Source organism: Diabrotica virgifera, chromosome 7, assembly GCF_917563875.1.
Source record: "Diabrotica virgifera virgifera chromosome 7, PGI_DIABVI_V3a".
Classification (NCBI taxonomy): Eukaryota; Metazoa; Arthropoda; class Insecta; order Coleoptera; family Chrysomelidae; genus Diabrotica; species Diabrotica virgifera.
The window spans coordinates 55,011,097-55,029,247 of record NC_065449.1 but is presented as its reverse complement, the minus strand read 5'-3'; the positions used below and the strand labels follow the sequence as shown (position 1 = coordinate 55,029,247).

General features: G+C 32.6%; 1 protein-coding gene across 1 annotated transcript in view; it reads left to right on the top strand.

Moving 5' to 3' along the window:
* LOC114334587 (protein farnesyltransferase/geranylgeranyltransferase type-1 subunit alpha) overlaps positions 1 to 16,033 on the top strand; it is a 33,269-nt gene extending 17,236 nt beyond the window's left edge. Inside the window, exons 4-5 of the mRNA XM_028284664.2 lie at positions 660 to 860; positions 6,419 to 16,033. Coding sequence (XP_028140465.1) covers positions 660 to 860; positions 6,419 to 6,719 — 502 coding nt within the window. The 3' untranslated portion in view covers positions 6,720 to 16,033. The remainder of the gene's footprint in view (positions 1 to 659; positions 861 to 6,418) is intronic.
* The last annotated feature ends 2,118 nt before the right edge of the window (positions 16,034 to 18,151 follow it).

Genomic DNA, 18,151 nt, shown 5'->3' with positions numbered 1-18,151 from the left:
GGAATCTATTCGACAGTTGTTTATAGCTTTTTCTATTGCCCAGATTTCCACGCTGTCAAATGCTTTTTCGTAGTCAACGAACGCTAAGTGCAGATCTATATGGTATTCGTTAGCTTTTTCTATTAGTGTCCTAATTGTTAGAAGATGGTCAGTGGTGCTATATCCCTTTCGGAATCCTGCCTGCTCTACGGGTTGATACGAGTCCAATTTGTGTGTTAGTCTGTTGTTGATAATCCTCATGAATAGTTTATACGTTTGCGACAGCAGTGAGATGGGTCTGTAATTTTTTATGTCCTTTCTGTCGCCTTTCTTAAATAGCAGGATTGTAAGACTTTCGTTCCATTCGTCGGGTATTTCTCCTTTATGTAGACACTGATTAAACAGATTTCTTAATGTTTGTAAGATTTCTTCTTTCCCTTCTTTCAACATTTCAGCAAGGATTCCATCTGGTCCTGGTGCTTTGTTGTTCTTTAATTGTGATAGTGCTGCTTCTATTTCATAATTTTCTATTTTTGGTAGTGTTTCTGAGTTTACATTCGTGATTGTTTTCTTGATATATTCAAGCTAAAGCATAACATACCTTATTTATAAACTACGATTTTCAAGAACCTTCTCTTTGTTTGTTTTTTACATTAACTTAATCTATGAAATCATTTTAGGCTTTTTGATGGGGAACTGAATTATGTTGAGGATTTAATAAATAATGATATTAGAAATAATTCTGCTTGGAACCAAAGATATTTTGTTATTAATAATACTACAGGATTCACAGAAGAAGTTCTGGAAAGAGAAATTCAATACACATTGCATAACATAAGACTTGTTACTGAAAACGAAAGTGCGTGGAATTATTTAAGAGGGTAAGTAAACATGTTGATAACAACATAAATACAAAAAAAAATTCTTGGAAATTATATAGTAATTAGTGCCATAATGGTATAGTCCTTTTCATGACCATTTTTCAGTGCCTAACAGTTTTTCGATTTCTCTCTAACGCATTAAATTGTATGTGACAGAAAAAAAGGCACGTCGGTGATTACAGACATTTATAACATTTCTTCTAGTTATTCTAGTTGTCGATAGATGGCGCCATAATCAAAAAAGAATTATTTATTAAATAAAATAATAATACTATCAATATAATCTGTACAATTTATAAGACTATACAAATCAAAGAAAATACCATTTTATAAATGCTATAGACACAATTAATAATATTGAATTAAAATGTCATGTTAGAATAAATGTCATAAATGTGTATTATCACGGACTTACCTTTTTTTCTATAATTGTGACGCACTGAAAAATGGTCATGAAAAGGAGAATATGTATATTATTCAACGAGCATGTAATGGTGGCTATAACTGACAATGATCAAGTTTGAAAACTGAGGCTATTTGGTCGGAAGTCTCTGTCTAATGGACAGGGTTGATCCAATGATATTATGTTTATCGATGACGTCATTTTCCCACTGGCGCCAATTTGATAATCTCCTCCGATTAAAAAGAGACTTCCGACCAAATAGCCTCAGGTTTCTCTGTCACAATCGTCAGATAGTTTTAGACAGCAGCGCACAGTCTGTGTATTATATATAACCTTGAATAGCTTGGATCAGGCTTTGTACTCTGTAACTTTAGAGAACAGTTGGCTGTGTGTGATTTCAAGATTACTGTCCTTCTCATGATCATTTTTCAGTGCGTAACAAATGATAGGAAAAAGGGTAAGTCCTTGATAATACACATTTATGACATTTATTCTAACATGACATTTTAGTTAAATCTGACAGTTGTCACATTTTATTTTCAATTTGGAATAAAAACAAATCAAATGTGTTTCTTGCATTTATAAAATGGTATGTTCTTTGATTTGTATAGTCTTATAAATTATACAGATTATATTTGTAATATTATTATCTAATTAAAAAAAAATTATTTTTTTATTATGGCGCCATCTATCGACAACTAGAGTAACTAGAATAAATGTTATAAAAATGTCACCGACGAAATGTAATCACCGACGTGCCTTTTTTTCTGTCACATACAATTTAATGCGTTAGAAATAAATCGAAAAACTGTGACGCACTGAAAGATGATCATGAGAAATACTGTAGTTAATAATGGTGGGAAAGTTAGCAAACTAGTTTCTTGAGTTTATATACATATACCTATGTATAAGTCAGGTGTGCCACGCCTTGTTGAAAGCTTTACTGATGTCCAAAAAGGTACACTACAGTAGGTCTTGTTTTCCAGATCATTATAATTTATCTGTTTTACTAAGCCATGCACTTGTCCTATGGTTCCATATCTACTGCAGAAACCAAATTTATGTTGTGGGATTAAATCTCGCTCTAAGAGGATCGGCTCCAACAGTTTTATGAAAAGTTTTTTAAACATATTAGAGATCATTGGCACATTTACCAGGTTTTAGTTTAATGAGAATTTCTGCAACTTTCCATTGGCTAGGGCAATTTTCATTTGTTCTCGAAAGGAGTCCTGCACATTTTAGCCTATCCTTTTTTATGAATGATATTACGTCCCTGTCTGTTTTTATTTTTTTATGTTCCTTAATAGATCTCAAAATAATATATTGCCTTGTCAGATACTGTGTCTTCGTCTTTTTTACAGGATTGGCATTAGCAAGTACAGTTACTCAACAACTGATTTAATTTCAGTATATTCGCTGATGGTTCTGATTTTGTAAATTTGGTGTGACACCTCTGAACCTCTGAACTCTGGTATTTCACTTGAACCTCTGAACGTTTTTAACTCAAGTTAGGGTCAAATGATGCCCGGGGCCTAATCATGTAATATTTACAACATCCATGTTACTTATAACAATTCTAGTCAATGTTTAATTTTCATACACGGCTGTATAATTTTAAAGGGTTTTTACCCAAATATTTTCAATTTTTGTGGCTGAGCACGTGAGCATCGATGATGATATGTAATCACATCGAAAACGTTATGCATATTGATGTAGCCCTTTTTAGGGAATTTTAATAAATTATACAGGGTGTTTCATTAATAATTGTCCATATAGTAACTGGAGAAACCTTAGTACATAATACGAATATTTAACCTAAAACACTTAAATAAAATGTGGTTCCTTACTGAGTTACAGGGTGTTTTATCTAAAAATTTAAAAACTATTTTTGCTCAGAATTTTAAAACTATTTGAAGTATCATTTTCATACTTGGCAGAAAGTGCGACTATTATACACCCTTATATCTTCGTATTCTGTGCTAAGGTTTCTCCAGTTACTATATGGACAATTATTAATGAAACACCCTGTATACCTTTTCTAAAGGATTTTACTTAAATTTTTTGTGATATATGGTGTATTGTCCTTTTCATGATCATTTTTCAGTGCGTAAAAACTGATAGGAAAAAGGGTAAGTCCGTGATAATACACATTTATGACATTTATTCTAACATGACATTTTAGTTAAATCTGACAGTTGTCACATTTTATTTTCAATTTGGAATAAAAACAAATCAAATGTGTTTCTTGCATTTATAAAATGGTATTTTCATTGATTTGTATAGTCTTATAAATTATACAGATCCAGATTTAGCCATACGGCTCACACTCCCTTTAAGGGGAAAATTGACTCATCCCAGATACCTACGGTATCAAAAGGATTGAGCTCTGGTGGGACTCTTTCCGTGTTATCGAGCCCTAGGTGACTTGGAATGCAGGTGTATCTCCCAGAAATTTTCGTACGCATCTGGCCGTCGCGAGTAGTACAGCTTTCTGCATGGTCTTGTAAAGATGTTCATTCAGACCCAGTTTTTTTATGCTTTCGAGGAGGGTCTTCGGAATGACTCCAGTGGTAGACATAATAATCGGTATCGTCTGGGTACTTTGCATTCTCCATTGCCTTCGTATTTGAATTTCTAGATCTCTGTACTTGGCGATCTTTTCAGTAAATTTACTACGTAGATTATTGTTGTTAGGTATCGCCACATCAATTAGTGTTGTTTGTCTTGTTAATTTATTAACTAGTACGAGATCTGGTCTATTATGTGCCACTGTTTGGTCTGTGAGCACAGTGCGGTCCCAGTATAGCTTGTAGTTGCCATCCTCAAGCATACTCTCAGGGACGTATTGATAATACGGGAGATGGTCTGTTTGGAGAAGTCCCAGCTTGATAGCTATCTCTTGATGAAGGATTTTTCCCACTGCGTCATGCCGTTCCTTGTATTCAGTTGCAGCAAATGCCTGGCAGCCCCCTGTAAGATGTTGGATGGTTTCTTGGGCTTGACATCCATATCGGCATCTGTCGTTTTGAACCTGAGGGTCTTTGATGATATATTTCAGGTAATTTCTGGTTGGTATAACCTGATCCTGAATGGCCAGTAATGAACCCTCCGTCTCAGGGAACATCTTTCCTGATGTCAACCAGTAGTTCGACGCTATATTGTCGACATAATCTTGGCTGACCTCATTGGGATGTCGCCCGTGCAGAGGTTTACCCATCCAGGCGCGCACTTTTTCGTCCTTAGTAAGGTGGTTTATGCGCATTTCTGGTTCCCTCAGTTTGATCGGTGTTGTGTCATCTACTGCGCAGATAGCGCGATGTAGAGTAGATGTCTCAGCCTGCATCTGAAAATAAGTTCTTAAATTAGCAATTTGTTTATCTAATTGCTCACCTATATCCATAAGTCCTCTTCCTCCTAGATTCCGTGGTAATGTTGTTCTTTCTACTGCACTTTTAGGATGGTGTTTTTGTGCCTTTGTGAGGTGTGTTCGTACTTTTCGCTGAAGAGCTTCTATATCTGTTTTTGTCCACTTAACAATACCAAATGAGTAGCTAAGGGCGGAACATGCGTAGGTGTTTATTGCCTTAAACAAATTTCTACTGTTAAGGTGTGAGCGAAGCAGCTGTTTTACCCTTCGTATAAACTCAGTAGTTATCTCTGTTTTCATTTGTTTATGGTCAATTTTCCGCGCTTGCTTTACTCCAAGATATTTATACATATCGTTTTCACCCATGACCTCGATGTTCTGGCCATTTTGCATATCGAATCCTCCGGGCTGTACTTTTCCTCTGTTTATATTTGAAATACGGCACTTATCTAGTCCGAAGTGCATACTAATATCATTAGAAAAAGTTTCTACAGTTTTTAGCATCTCGTCGAGTTGGTTTCGAGTGGAAGCCATTAATTTCAAATCATCCATGTACAATAAATGATTAAGCTTGGCCACCACATTGTTGTTATTTTTGATGCTAAAACCTGCATCTGAGGAGTTCAATAGCTGAGATAGTGGGTTCATAGCTAGACAGAACCACAGAGGACTCAACGAATCTCATTGAAACAGGCCCCGGCTGATTACGATATTTTCAGTTTCGATGTTACTTTCACCAGGTATTTGAAGGTGAATTCTAGTTTTCCGCTCTGTCATTATATGTTGTAAAAAGGTCACTATATTATCATCGACTTTATATATTCTCAATATATCTATAAGCCATTCATGCGGCACTGAATCAAAGGCCTTCTTGTAATCAATAAAAGCAGTAAATAGATTCCTCTTTTTGGAATATGCTTGATTAGAAATGACTGAGTCGATGATAAGTTGTTCTTTGCAACCCATGGAACCCTTAGCGCATCCTTTCTGTTGAGGCTCTATGATATTGTTCAGAGCACAGTGTTGGTAGATACGCCGGGCTACACAGGATGTGACCAATTTATACAAAGTTGGAAGGCAAGTAATTGGGCGGTATTTTGCTGGATCTTGGGTGTTATTTTGATCCTTCGGTATTAAATAAGTGGTTCCCTGAGTTAGGAATGATGGTATATCCTGCGGATTAGAAATAACATGATTAATTAGTGTTGATAAGCATTCATGAGCACTCCAAAACTTCTTGAGCCAAAAGTTTTGAACTCCGTCTGGTCCAGGAGATTTCCAGTTATGAAGCTCTTTGATGATATTTGAGACTTCTTCAGTGGTGAAGGGTTCGTAGAGAGTAGTAGTGTAATGTTGGCAGTTCTGTGCCGTATCTTCTATCCATCCAGCATTGTTGTTAAGGGCAGCTGGTGTGGAAAGTTGATTTCCCCAAAACTCATGAATTTCTTCTTATACAGATTATATTTGTAATATTATTATCTAATTAAAAAAAAATTATTTTTTTATTATGGCGCCATCTATCAACAACTAGAATAACCACCGAACTAGAATAATTACCAAAGTAATCACCGACGTGCCTTTTTTTCTGTCACATACAATTTAATGCGTTAGAAAGAAATCGAAAAACTGTGACGCACTGAAAGATGATCATGAGAAAAAGAATACAGGAAAACCTTTTTCCTTGTGGATTTTTAAGACTTTTGTCTTATTTTCATTTTCAAAAGAGGACGGTGTACTGGGGACTGGAAAGTTGTTATAGTTGCAATTTATATTTTCATATATTTTTAGGTTGTTACTTCACGACAAAGCTGGATTAAGCAACAACAAAAAAGTCACCGAATTTTGCAACAGTCTATATGAATCTGGCAATAGATCGCCCTTTTTGCTGGCTATAATTGTAGACATGTGTTACGAACAAATCACCGAAGGCTCTGGAGATTCCGAATATACGTTAGAAAGAGCAAAACAGCTTTGTGAAGATCTAATCAACAAGTACGACAAAATAAGAGCAAACTATTGGCAACATATGTTGGACACGCTTCAAAGTTCTAGTAAATCTGACGTGGCGTCGGGTACTACCAGTAGTTAAGCACTGAAAATGTTATTATGTATTTTAATTTGGACGGTTAGAGTTTTTGGCAACGGAGTTACATTTATTTCAGGACTATCATTTATAGATATACAGTGCATATATTTATATGTAAAATGGGAATGTGATTTTATTAATTTTACAAAAATTTGATCTTTGTTCTAGTTTTTTGAAATTAATTATACATTAATCCTTTATTGCATGTTATATGTTCATTTAAAAAATTGTTAAATACTCTAAAATTAGAAGGATTCTGTATCAGTCTCCTCTAAGAAGATGCCCTAGGTATCAATCTATCTGATCTAAATATTTTGAAGTTTAATTATCATTCATCAATTCAATTATTTCAGACAGGGGGTTCTCTGAGTCTTCTATTATTCAACCTGATCATCGATGAAATAATAAAAAAAGTAAGAACTAAAAATGGATACCAAATGGGAGAAAAACAACTTAAAACAATCTGCTATGCAGACGACGCAATATTAATATCTCAAAGTGAAGATGGTTTACAACATATGCTGCACCAATTTAATAGTAGTATTCGCACTGTATAATCCGAACGTATTCAGAGTAAGTTCGGGATTAGTTTTCAAGGCGCAGGCGTCAACGTAAACTTATCCTGGACATGTTCAGGATTTTTCGCTCCACGAACAATTTTCGGAGTCGTAATGTAATGACGGGTTGCAAACATTAAGGTTAGAGAAGGAAGCCTTTTCTTGTCCCTTTCTTATTTCGAAATCAATGTCAACAAAAAACGCAAATGCAACAAATTTGTATTTCAACAAAGAGAAAGAGAATAACAGCAACAGGCAAAGGATTAACTTTCTATTCAATGCCTTTCTTAGAAGTTAGAAATTTGATTAGCGTCTTTATTATTTCGACAATATAATTTGGTATTTCCACGCCGAAATCCGGCTTAAATTTTTGTAGAGAGTAAAAGATTGTTGAGTTACTTGGAAATTGCAGCTTGTTCCTTATTATTTAGATATAAAAATTACCTTTAAATTCCTGGGGGTTGAACATTATCTGAAGAAAGGAATAATTTAGTAAAGCAATCATTTCCAATTTTGATATATTGAATTTGATAGGTTGTGGCATTGTGTTGTGGTTTATTATACCACTAAAATAATGAAATATAACAAGACACAACAAATAGTTTCAGAATAAGTTTGATGTGTTGTTTATGATTCATTATTCAATAAGAGACTAATTTAACTCATAAATTAAACTGAAAAAGAAACCACAAGAATATATAGGTACTTATAAGCTCATCTAGATAAAAGAAATTAAGTAAAAACAGAGTACAATTTATTGCAATTCTACCGTAATAGCTAATTATCGAATATCGAATGAAAAGTAATAAGATGATAATACTAGAAAAGGTACTTATACTTATTTATAAACATACTAAATGGAAAACATTGACAAAAACAACTAAAAAAGATTTAATATAACAAATATTAAAATGTGTTTGAAGAATATTGAAATGATACAACACTTCACATAATTTAAAAACCAGAATCTACATCTACAAGTTGTTTAACAAAACAATAGTTTAGGTTTACAATTGGACGGAGTAAAAACAGAATAATGGTCAGAATGTCAAGAAATTCTTCCCAAATATTTTGTGCGCCTGTGCGAACTTAAAATCCGAAACAAAATCGTAGAACGTCGTCCGGAGGATGTTCAGAGGGAAAAATTCGAGCTCCGCGAACGATCGATTTTGTAATGCGCAGGCGTTCTCTCTCTGGGTACGTTCGGGTTGTCCAGCGCGAACAAAGCTAATATAATCGCCAGAAAATTTAACACGTTAATGTCCCCAAAAAAGACAAAATGCATGGTTATGACAACAAATCTACTAAGCTGTAAATTAGACCATCACACTATCTAGCTACGGAAAGATCAGAATAGAAGTGGAAGATTAAGTGAATAGAGCAAACAGAGCCACAGGTTGCCTGAATGAAACAATATGGAGAAATAAAAATACGGGGAAGAAATGAAAGGTAGAATTTACAAAACACGTCATCTGACCAATAATGACATACACGGCAGAAACACGACCTACACAGAGAGAATAAAAAGAATGCTAGCAACAGCAGAGATTAAAAGCCTTAGAAAAATCGATGGAAAGACTCTATGGGGCAGAGCTAGAAGTATAGATGTTCTACGGAGATGCAAGGTGGAGAACATTAAGGACTTGGTAAGAAATATAAGAGTAGAATGGAACGATCATATTATAAGCCGAATGACAACAAATAGATAAGTAAAGAAAGACATCCAATGGAAAGACCACGAAAACGATGAAACGACAACTTACTGGAGGCACATTAAAAACAAAAGCATAGTCATGTCTACACAAAAAGAAGAAAAATAATTACTTTAGCTAAATTCTCATTTACTATACCAACTCATGTAGATGCAAAATTTGTGTGTCTGTGTTGGTATTTTCGATAGTCCATGTCAAATATTATTTCAAACGAATTAAAGTAAGGATAATATCTCTTTTGTGTATTTAAACAAAAATTTGTTTAATATGATGCAATAAAGGATTGAGGAGTATATTTTTTGGAGTTTTCCTACAACTTCCATTGCACATCATGGATCAGCTATTATTTGAATTCTTCTAAATAAAGTATTGTTTTAGTTTTATTAAATATGTGATATTGTTTATCACTATTTTTCTACACTACTTTTCCTCCTTTTTTAGTATTAATAGAATGAGACTAAACGTGAAAAAAATAATTATTGTATATGTTTTTACCTATATTTATATTTTGAAAAACTGCATGACGTAGAGGAATTACAGGGTAGTTAATTTTATGAGAACTAGTTGAATTATTGATGAAATGCAACGGAAATTGTAGAAAGGATAGATTATGTTTATATTGATTCGATCAAGTTTTTCAACAGTAATCTAATGCAAATTTTAAAATCATTGTAATTTATACAATTTCTACATAAACTAAATCAGCCCTGTGATGTATCACCAAATTCCGTGTGATGTATCGCTCACCGTTACGAGATAAGTTATTTCCCAGAAGTTAAAAAAGAAGTAAGTATTGTTTTGTCTAACAAAGAGTACCTTATGTAGAAATAGTGCAAGTTGGAACGAGAAAGGGAATGATGAGAAGGTATACCATAAAACTAGATAGAACAGTAAAATCCCTGGATGTTTATAATTTAAAATCATTATTATTCTTGTGTCTCTCGATTTGTCTTTTGTATAATTTTTCTATTTTTTAAAGTGTGTATTGCCGTTCTATTTTTAAATTAGCCCTATTTTTTAATTTTCAATTATTGATTTAATTTCATTATTTCCTACGTATTTTAATTGCTCTTTTAGGTCTTCTTTAGGCGCAAAGTTATACTTCTTTAGGCGCGATTAGGAGTGAATTTTTATTATTCTGCGCGCATGCGCACACAGACAGTATGCAGTTCGTTACTAAATGTTTTAAGTTATGTATGTATTAGTCCAAAAAAGGTATGTAAAGAATATACATATTAGTGTTTTTAGTAAACAAGTGATTTATTATAATTTTTGTATCTTTGGATTTGTCTACCTCGGGAATAAGATAATAAGTAATATTTAAAGTATTTTTATACTTCACTTGGTCTATTTGACACTATGTCTCAGAAATCTTGTAGTCCGCACCCGCACAAACAAAAGAAGTAAGCTCAGTGGTAGAGCGTTAGCGTTCGACTGGAGATCAAGAGGTCCCCGGTTCGAATCCGGGTGTTTTCTATTTTTTTTTTTTTTTTATAATTTTTGGTATTGTTTTAATAAAAATTTTTGGAAAGTACTAAGTAAAAAGTAGTTTAATCCTTAAATAAAATATAAATAAACTGTTCGAAAGTATATGTATTTCGTTGAAATCATATAATAGAAGTATAACTTCTTACGTGCGTACAAAGTACACACACACATTCTTTTTGATGTTTTTAATTTTGTGCCGATTATATTTTGATATTAAATTTGATTGATATAAAATGCCGCGCAATATCCTGGGACGACCTGAAGCGTTCGTGGAATTCAAACGGTTTTGTTGAATCAGAAAAAAGTTTAACCCTAACCTTATAAGTCCTTACATAACTACAAAGTTATCTCGTAACTTCATGTATAACGTCGCCTTATAAAATGACAGTTGATACATCAGATAGCTCAAGAAGTAGCGCAAATTAAGTTAAATATGATGTATGTATGATACATTACACCAATTCGACGATTATAACTTAACTACAGGATAATTTTACGGTATACCTATTTAACTTGATTACTACATCACAGGGCGGATTATTTTTGTACTGATGTAATTTTCCGTTGGTTAATTGATTTGATATTTGTATGTAAATGATTGGTAATTTGCTGAGCATTTGCGGCTTCCTGTTCCTATTATTTCTGCATGAAATCAAATGGTAATCAAGTATAGCATTAAAAAATGCGTTTCTTTAAAAAATATAGACTTTTTAATTTGAACGAGGTATATTATAAATGAATCAATTATATTAAGCGTGGTGTCAGACAGGGATGTGTTATGTCACCGACATTGTTCAATGCCTACACCGAGCCAATTTTTGAGAAAGCGTTATATATTCGTCGCGAAGGTGTTAAAATCGGTGGTGAAATTATTAATAACCATCATAATCAGAGACGTAGATGACACCGCCATAATGGCAAAGAGTCAGAAGACCTTCAAACCCTGTTTAACGCTGTAAACAATGAATGTACTGCAAGGGCTGAACAATCAAAGAAAACAAAATGGATGGTTATCGGAAAAATTAATATCGAAGACTCAGTACTAAAATTAGATACCAAAATCCTGAAAAAGGTGGAACACTTTAGATATCTGGGTAGCTGAATTAACTGCAGGGTTGAAAGTGCTGAGGAAATTTCGGCCAGAATAGAACTTACACGAAAAAGCTTTATTAGCTGGCGTTCTGTATTGTGCAGTAGAAATCTGTCATTGACCACACGTCTAAGAGTATTGAAGTGCTACGTTTGGTCCGTTTTGTTCTATGGATGTGAAACCTGGACAACAAAATAAAAAATCCTAACAAATGAGAAGCGTTCGAGTTGTGGTGCTACCGTCGCATACTCAGAATCCAGTAGACAAGACACATATCTAACGAACGTGTGCTAGAGACCATGCACAAAGAGCGAGAATTGATGAAACATCATAAAAACAAGAAAGGTTCAATACTTCGGTCATGTAATGAGAGGACCTAAATATCGCTTACTCCAGTTGATCATTCAGGGCAAAATCGAAGGAAAACGCTGGGTTGGAAGTAAACAACTGTCCTGGCTGCGTAACATTAGAGAATGGACAGGTCGAACTGCCGAGGAATTGTTTCATATAGCTGCCGATCGAGAAACATTTCATCAGATTACACGAATTAAACAGCCGATGTACAACAGACTATTGAAGACCCTGGGACCAGTAGGGGACATGCCACAAAAGATTATTTTGGAGAAAACACCATTTTAAACTTATTTTCAGATCCTGAAATCAAATTTTAAAATTTTCTCGGAAGTAAGGTCCACAATCGTTTGGAAATATGTTATTACATACACAATTAAAGTAACACAAATGTCTATTTAAAGGTTTTTGAGCTTTTGAACATTTTTTGAAAAAATATGAGGCTTATCCCTTTTGTACAAAAAAAATTATATTCTAAAAAATGAACTGCAGTCTTTGTCATCTTCGCTTTTATTTAAAAATGGATTTTGGTCACTTTGTTTCAGAATCAAACTCATCAAAGTCTCTTTTTCGTTTACATTCCCCGAATGTTCCGCTGCCATGTTGATTACTAATGTGGCTTGTCTCCTGTTGCAATATAAAGTAATTGTGACACAACGGGACTTACTACAGCGGCGCCATCTATGAGAAAAAAGCTACAATTTTCTGTTTGGGACATTAATATGGTCTTAGAGTGTGTGATTTCTACTTTAACTCATTTTTGACGAAGATGTGGCTTGTCCCCTTCTGGTCCCAAGGTCTTCAATTGTGCAACCGGATTTAGCAACAATAAGCTTCCGAAAAAAATCGTCAAACTCTAATTGCTCTAATCATTAACGATCGCATCAATATACCTCGAATTAGTGTGCATGTATACCAAGAGTAATAAAAAAATGTCTAGAAAAGTGAAAGTATTTTTTACTGTTATATTCTGTTTTACTATTTCTGTTAGTGGAAAGTGATCGTCTGTAACATTTACATGAACTTTAATGTACTTAGATATACAGAATACCCCTATTAGATCCAAAATTTCATACGACGAACTATGTATTGTGTTTTAATGAATAAAATATTTGTTATTTGGACAATATTGTTATCTCAGAATTGGATAGATAGTATAAGATTGTGTATTAACATTAACATAACGATGGTGTCACGCAAAATGTTGTAGTTAAACTACAAAACATTAAAAATTGAGTTGTCTTAATTGCATGGTAGATTATAATACCGGGTGTCCACTTATATTTTTCCCTATTTTAACTGCCTATAACTTCTAAACGGCTCAAGATAGAAATATGCGGTTTTCACTGAAATGTTTTATTTTAGTAAAAGTTTTGTCTGAATCGATGAAATTTTTTATATCGCTTTCAAATACGAAATAAAAAATGACGGATTTTTGAAAAAAACTTTGTTGACTTTTTTTTAATGTAACACCCAGTATATTCTTTTGTAAATTGAAAGAAAGATCATTCACCTATCTAGCGATATAAAGTTTTTCAAAATCGGTTGTCAAATCACTGAATAATTAATTTTTAAAATGAGAGGTGCAACGTGGATATCATATACCTAAATAACATAACTAAGGAAGTTACGTGATTTCCACATTGCATCTTTCATTTTGAAAATTAATTGCTCAGTCATTTGACAACCGATTTTAAAAAAATTTATATCGCTGGATAGATAAATGACCGTTTTTTCACGTTTTTAGGTAAATGACTATTTTTTATATCGCTTTTAATTAAAAAATGGCGGATTTTTGAAAAAAAAACGTTGACTTTTTTTATTAAAGCACCCAGTATATTTTTTGTGTCTTGAAAAAACGGTCATTTACCTATCCAGCCATATAAAATTTTTTAAAATCGGTTCCCAAATGACTGAGCAATTAATTTTTAAAATGAGAGATGCAATGTGGAAATCACATAATATCATTTTGCTCAGTTATGTTATTTATGTATGTGACATCCACGTTGCACCCCTCATTTTAAAAATTAATTACTCAGTGATTTGTCAACCGATTTTGAAAAACTTTATATCGCTGGATAGGTGAATGACCTTTCTTTTAATTTACAAAAAAATATACTGGGTGTTCCATTAAAAAAAAGTCAACAAAGTTTTTTCAAAAATCCGCCATTTTTTATTTCGTATTTGAAAGCAATATAAAAAATTCAATCCATTCAGACAAAACTTTTACTAAAATAAAACATTTCAGCGAAAACCGCATATTTCTATCTTGAACCGTTTAGAAGTTATAGGCAGTTAAAATGGGGGAAAATATAAGTGGACACCCGGTATTTCTATTAAGACCGCTTTACAGCTTGCAAGAAAACTTGCTGCAATACTCTTGCATGCAAGACTTTCATGCAAGTCAATTGCATGGTCTTTTACAGCTTGCAACCCGGCTTGCATGCAATTTGAAATTTTACCCTTAACCTAACTTATAAACTTTTGTTTTTTTTAATTACTTTATTGCTGTTTATTTAACTTGGTAAATTTCGAAATGCCAAGACTATCAGAAATAACCAAATATAAAAGGAAAAAGGCGGTAGCAGCAACTTTAAGTATTATTATTACTGCAGCCAGCCTTTTAGTCACTAATTTAGAACACCGAGATCGGAGCTGGTGAGTAAGATCTTAGTTGAACAAGAAGAGGGGTAATAATGTATCTCCAACAGAATTTATCCAAGTAGATGATGAAAATGACTCTAATTTTCTAGGAATGAATGTACATTTTAATAAACCCTTGGGAAAAATTGAACAATTACAAAGAAATCTATATTTCGAAATACTATTTCTGCGAAACACAAATTAATTATTATCCTAAGGTACCTACTTAGCTAGAGGAGAGAGAGCTTCCGTAGCTTAATATACAATTTACAATAATTATAGAATCTCAGAAAGTGCCATTTCATTATTCATTCATTTCCATCGTTGATATATTTCACAAACAGAAAACAGCTGATCGGCATGTATTCGTGAATCCGTGTCGTCAATGACATTTGATATTGTGGAAAAATCAAATTCCCCTAGACTTGCATGAAAACTTGCAGAAAAAATGGCACCAAACCGATTATCGCGCAATTGCAAGAAGTTGCATGCAATAGTCAACTGACGACATACTGCGCATGCCTTTAGGCAACTTTCTTGCGTCTTGCATGTAGAATTGCAAGCTGTAAAGCGCTCTTTAAATTGTACAAAAATGTTACAGTTGAAAATACAAACCCACGATGTGAATATTCAACTTGCAAAAAACGTTAACACTCAATTCAAACCTTCAAACTAAAAATCACTCAACGCAGTCAGCTATTTCAAGTTTATTTTGGAATAAACACTCAACATTCTGTATCAACCCACATTGGCGCCATAACAGCTAAATAGCAGATTGCAAAACTGTCATTATCTTCTCCTATTTGATTAATAGTTTTTATAATATTAAACTTAATTTATTAAAAAGATCCTTAACCACGAGTGTTAACCTGGTAAGTGTGTTAAAGAAACGATACTATTCCAGAAATTTTTACTGTAGGAGAAAGAATACCCGCGTATTACCAATATTACTGTCGACACAGAGATCTATGAAACATTTTAGAAAACACTACAAAATTATCAAAGAAAAATTGATATAGCTTTGAAAAAACGTGGAGGGGATTTTATGGAAGACTTATGAGGATCAAAAAGTAGGTTATTAAATAAAATCTGTATTTTAAAATGTATATTATATTATCTCTACACAATCATTATGAATGACGCAGATAAAGGTAAATTAGAATTATTTGTATTACCAAGTAACAAAATAAAATAATTTAAGTGTACAATATTGAAATTAAAGGCTATATTTATCGTAAAGATGTTACTTTCATTCAAAATGTGTTTTCACTTCTCTACATTGATACCTTATTATAGAATTAAATTTAAGGGGTATTCTGTGAAAATTTAGTATATAATAATTGAATTTTGAAGCGTACAATTGTAACTTTTTTATATTTTCAGATGTACATTCCAGTGTATTGAACTTGTAACACATTTATATCTTTTTTACATTACTTGTTCCTTCAATACATTAAAGCCATGGAATTAAGCTTGTATTGTCTTTTTATTTACATTATTGAGTATTACACGCAAATTCAAATATAAACACGGAATATACAGGGTGATTGATTAGTAGGGTAAAGCTCAATAGCTCCGCTATAGTAATAGATAGCAATAAAAGTTAATTTTAGCCACCTTTGAGCTTCACATTACAAAATTAGTTAGAATGTTACAGGGTGTTCGATAACACAGTGGCAGACCAAACTTATGTTTTTTTTTAATGGAACACCCTATATTTTATTTTAAATTCGAAATCCTGTTAACTTCTCCATCACAAAAATATAAAGGTTTGTTATGTTATACAGTGTATTTACAAAGTTATAACCAATTTTATATGAAAATCGTAACAAGTTCAACTCCCTGTATAAATAAAAATAAGCAAAACAACAATGGTTTATTAATGCCATATTTTTTAACGTATTGTCAAAATTTTCAAGAATGGTCGATATTGCTAATTTTCTTTATATCAAATACAGGGTGAGTCAAAACGCAAGTACAATATTTTCTCAGTAATTTTAAATGGAACACCCTGTATTTTATATCACTATTGAAAAGTACCATTACCGTACTTTAATTTTTAGATAACATTCCCTATGTCTAAATTTATTAGTTTTCGAGATATTTTCATTTTTCAATGGACCAGTAGCGTGGCTACCCAAATCACCAGAATTTAATAAACTGGACTGATTTTTTTGGGGTTACGTTAATAATGAAGTTTATAAAATACCTCCAACAACAAGGGATGAGATGAAAAATAGAATACAAAGTGTATTTCGATGTGTTAATTTACAAATGCTCCGTAGAGTAAGTAGCTTATTCAATGATCGTTTTTAGGCGTACATAAATGTGTTAGGAGATAATTTTGAACACCTTATGTAATTAAATATTAAAAATATTTTATTAAAAGTAGCTTCTAATTTTTTCAAACATGTTTTTTTTGCAAAATGTATTACTGATAAATTACGTTTCGTTCTTTATTTGTTACATTGTTACACTTACATACAAGAGTAGTGTTTAATTGTCTTCACAAAATTTTGTGTTTGTATGTTTTTTTGTAAAAATTACTAATTTTCTTTGTTTATTTGTTGCATGTAGTGGTTGTGTTTTTGTTTGTAAAATGTATTACTAATAAATTATTTTTATTTCTTTATTTGCTACAGTGTTACATTGATTACCGGATTGATAATCGGTAATCTTCAATTGTCAATTCAGTCATGGCTTACTTAAAATTTAGATAAATTTAAACACCTAAAATAATTTGCTCTGAAAAATGAAAATATCTCGAAAACTAATAAATTTGGGCGTAGGGAATGTTATATAAAAATTAAAGTACGTTAATGTTACTTATCAATAATGATATAAAATACAGGGTGTTCCATTTAACATTACTGAGAAAAGAATGTACTTGCGTTTTGACTCGCCCTGTATTTCGTATAAAAAAATTAGCAATATCAATAATTCTTAAAAATTTTGACAATAAATAAAAAATATGGCATTAATAAACCATTGCTGTTGTGCTTATTTTTATTTATACAGGGAGATGAACTTGTTACGATTTTCATACAAAATTGGTTATAACTGTGTAAATACCCTGTATAACATTACAAAACTTTATATTTTTGTGATGGAGAAGTTATAGTCGGTTCGCTAAACTCAGACGCAACTTGCTAGATATTTTAGTCGATAATTTTTTTGTTTTTTGGCAATTTTGCAAAAATTGGCAAAATTACTAACTATTTAGTGATTATTAACTATTTAGTAATTACTTTTTGCCAATTTTACTAAAATTGGCAAAATTACCGACTAAAATATCTAGAAAGTTGCGTCTGAGTTTAGCGAACAGACTTCAACAGGATTTCGAATATAAAATAAAATATAGGGTGTTCCATTTAAAAAAAAACATAAGTTAGGTCTGCCACTGTGTTATCGAACACCCTGTAACATTCTAACTAATTTTGTAATGTGAAGTTGAAAGGTGGCTAAAATTTTTGTTAGTAACTTTTATTGCTATCTATTACTATAGCGGAGCTATTGAGTTTTACCCTACTAATCAATCACCCTGTATAGCCAGGGTATCGAAAGAATATTATGAGAGAAAATTTGATACCGAAG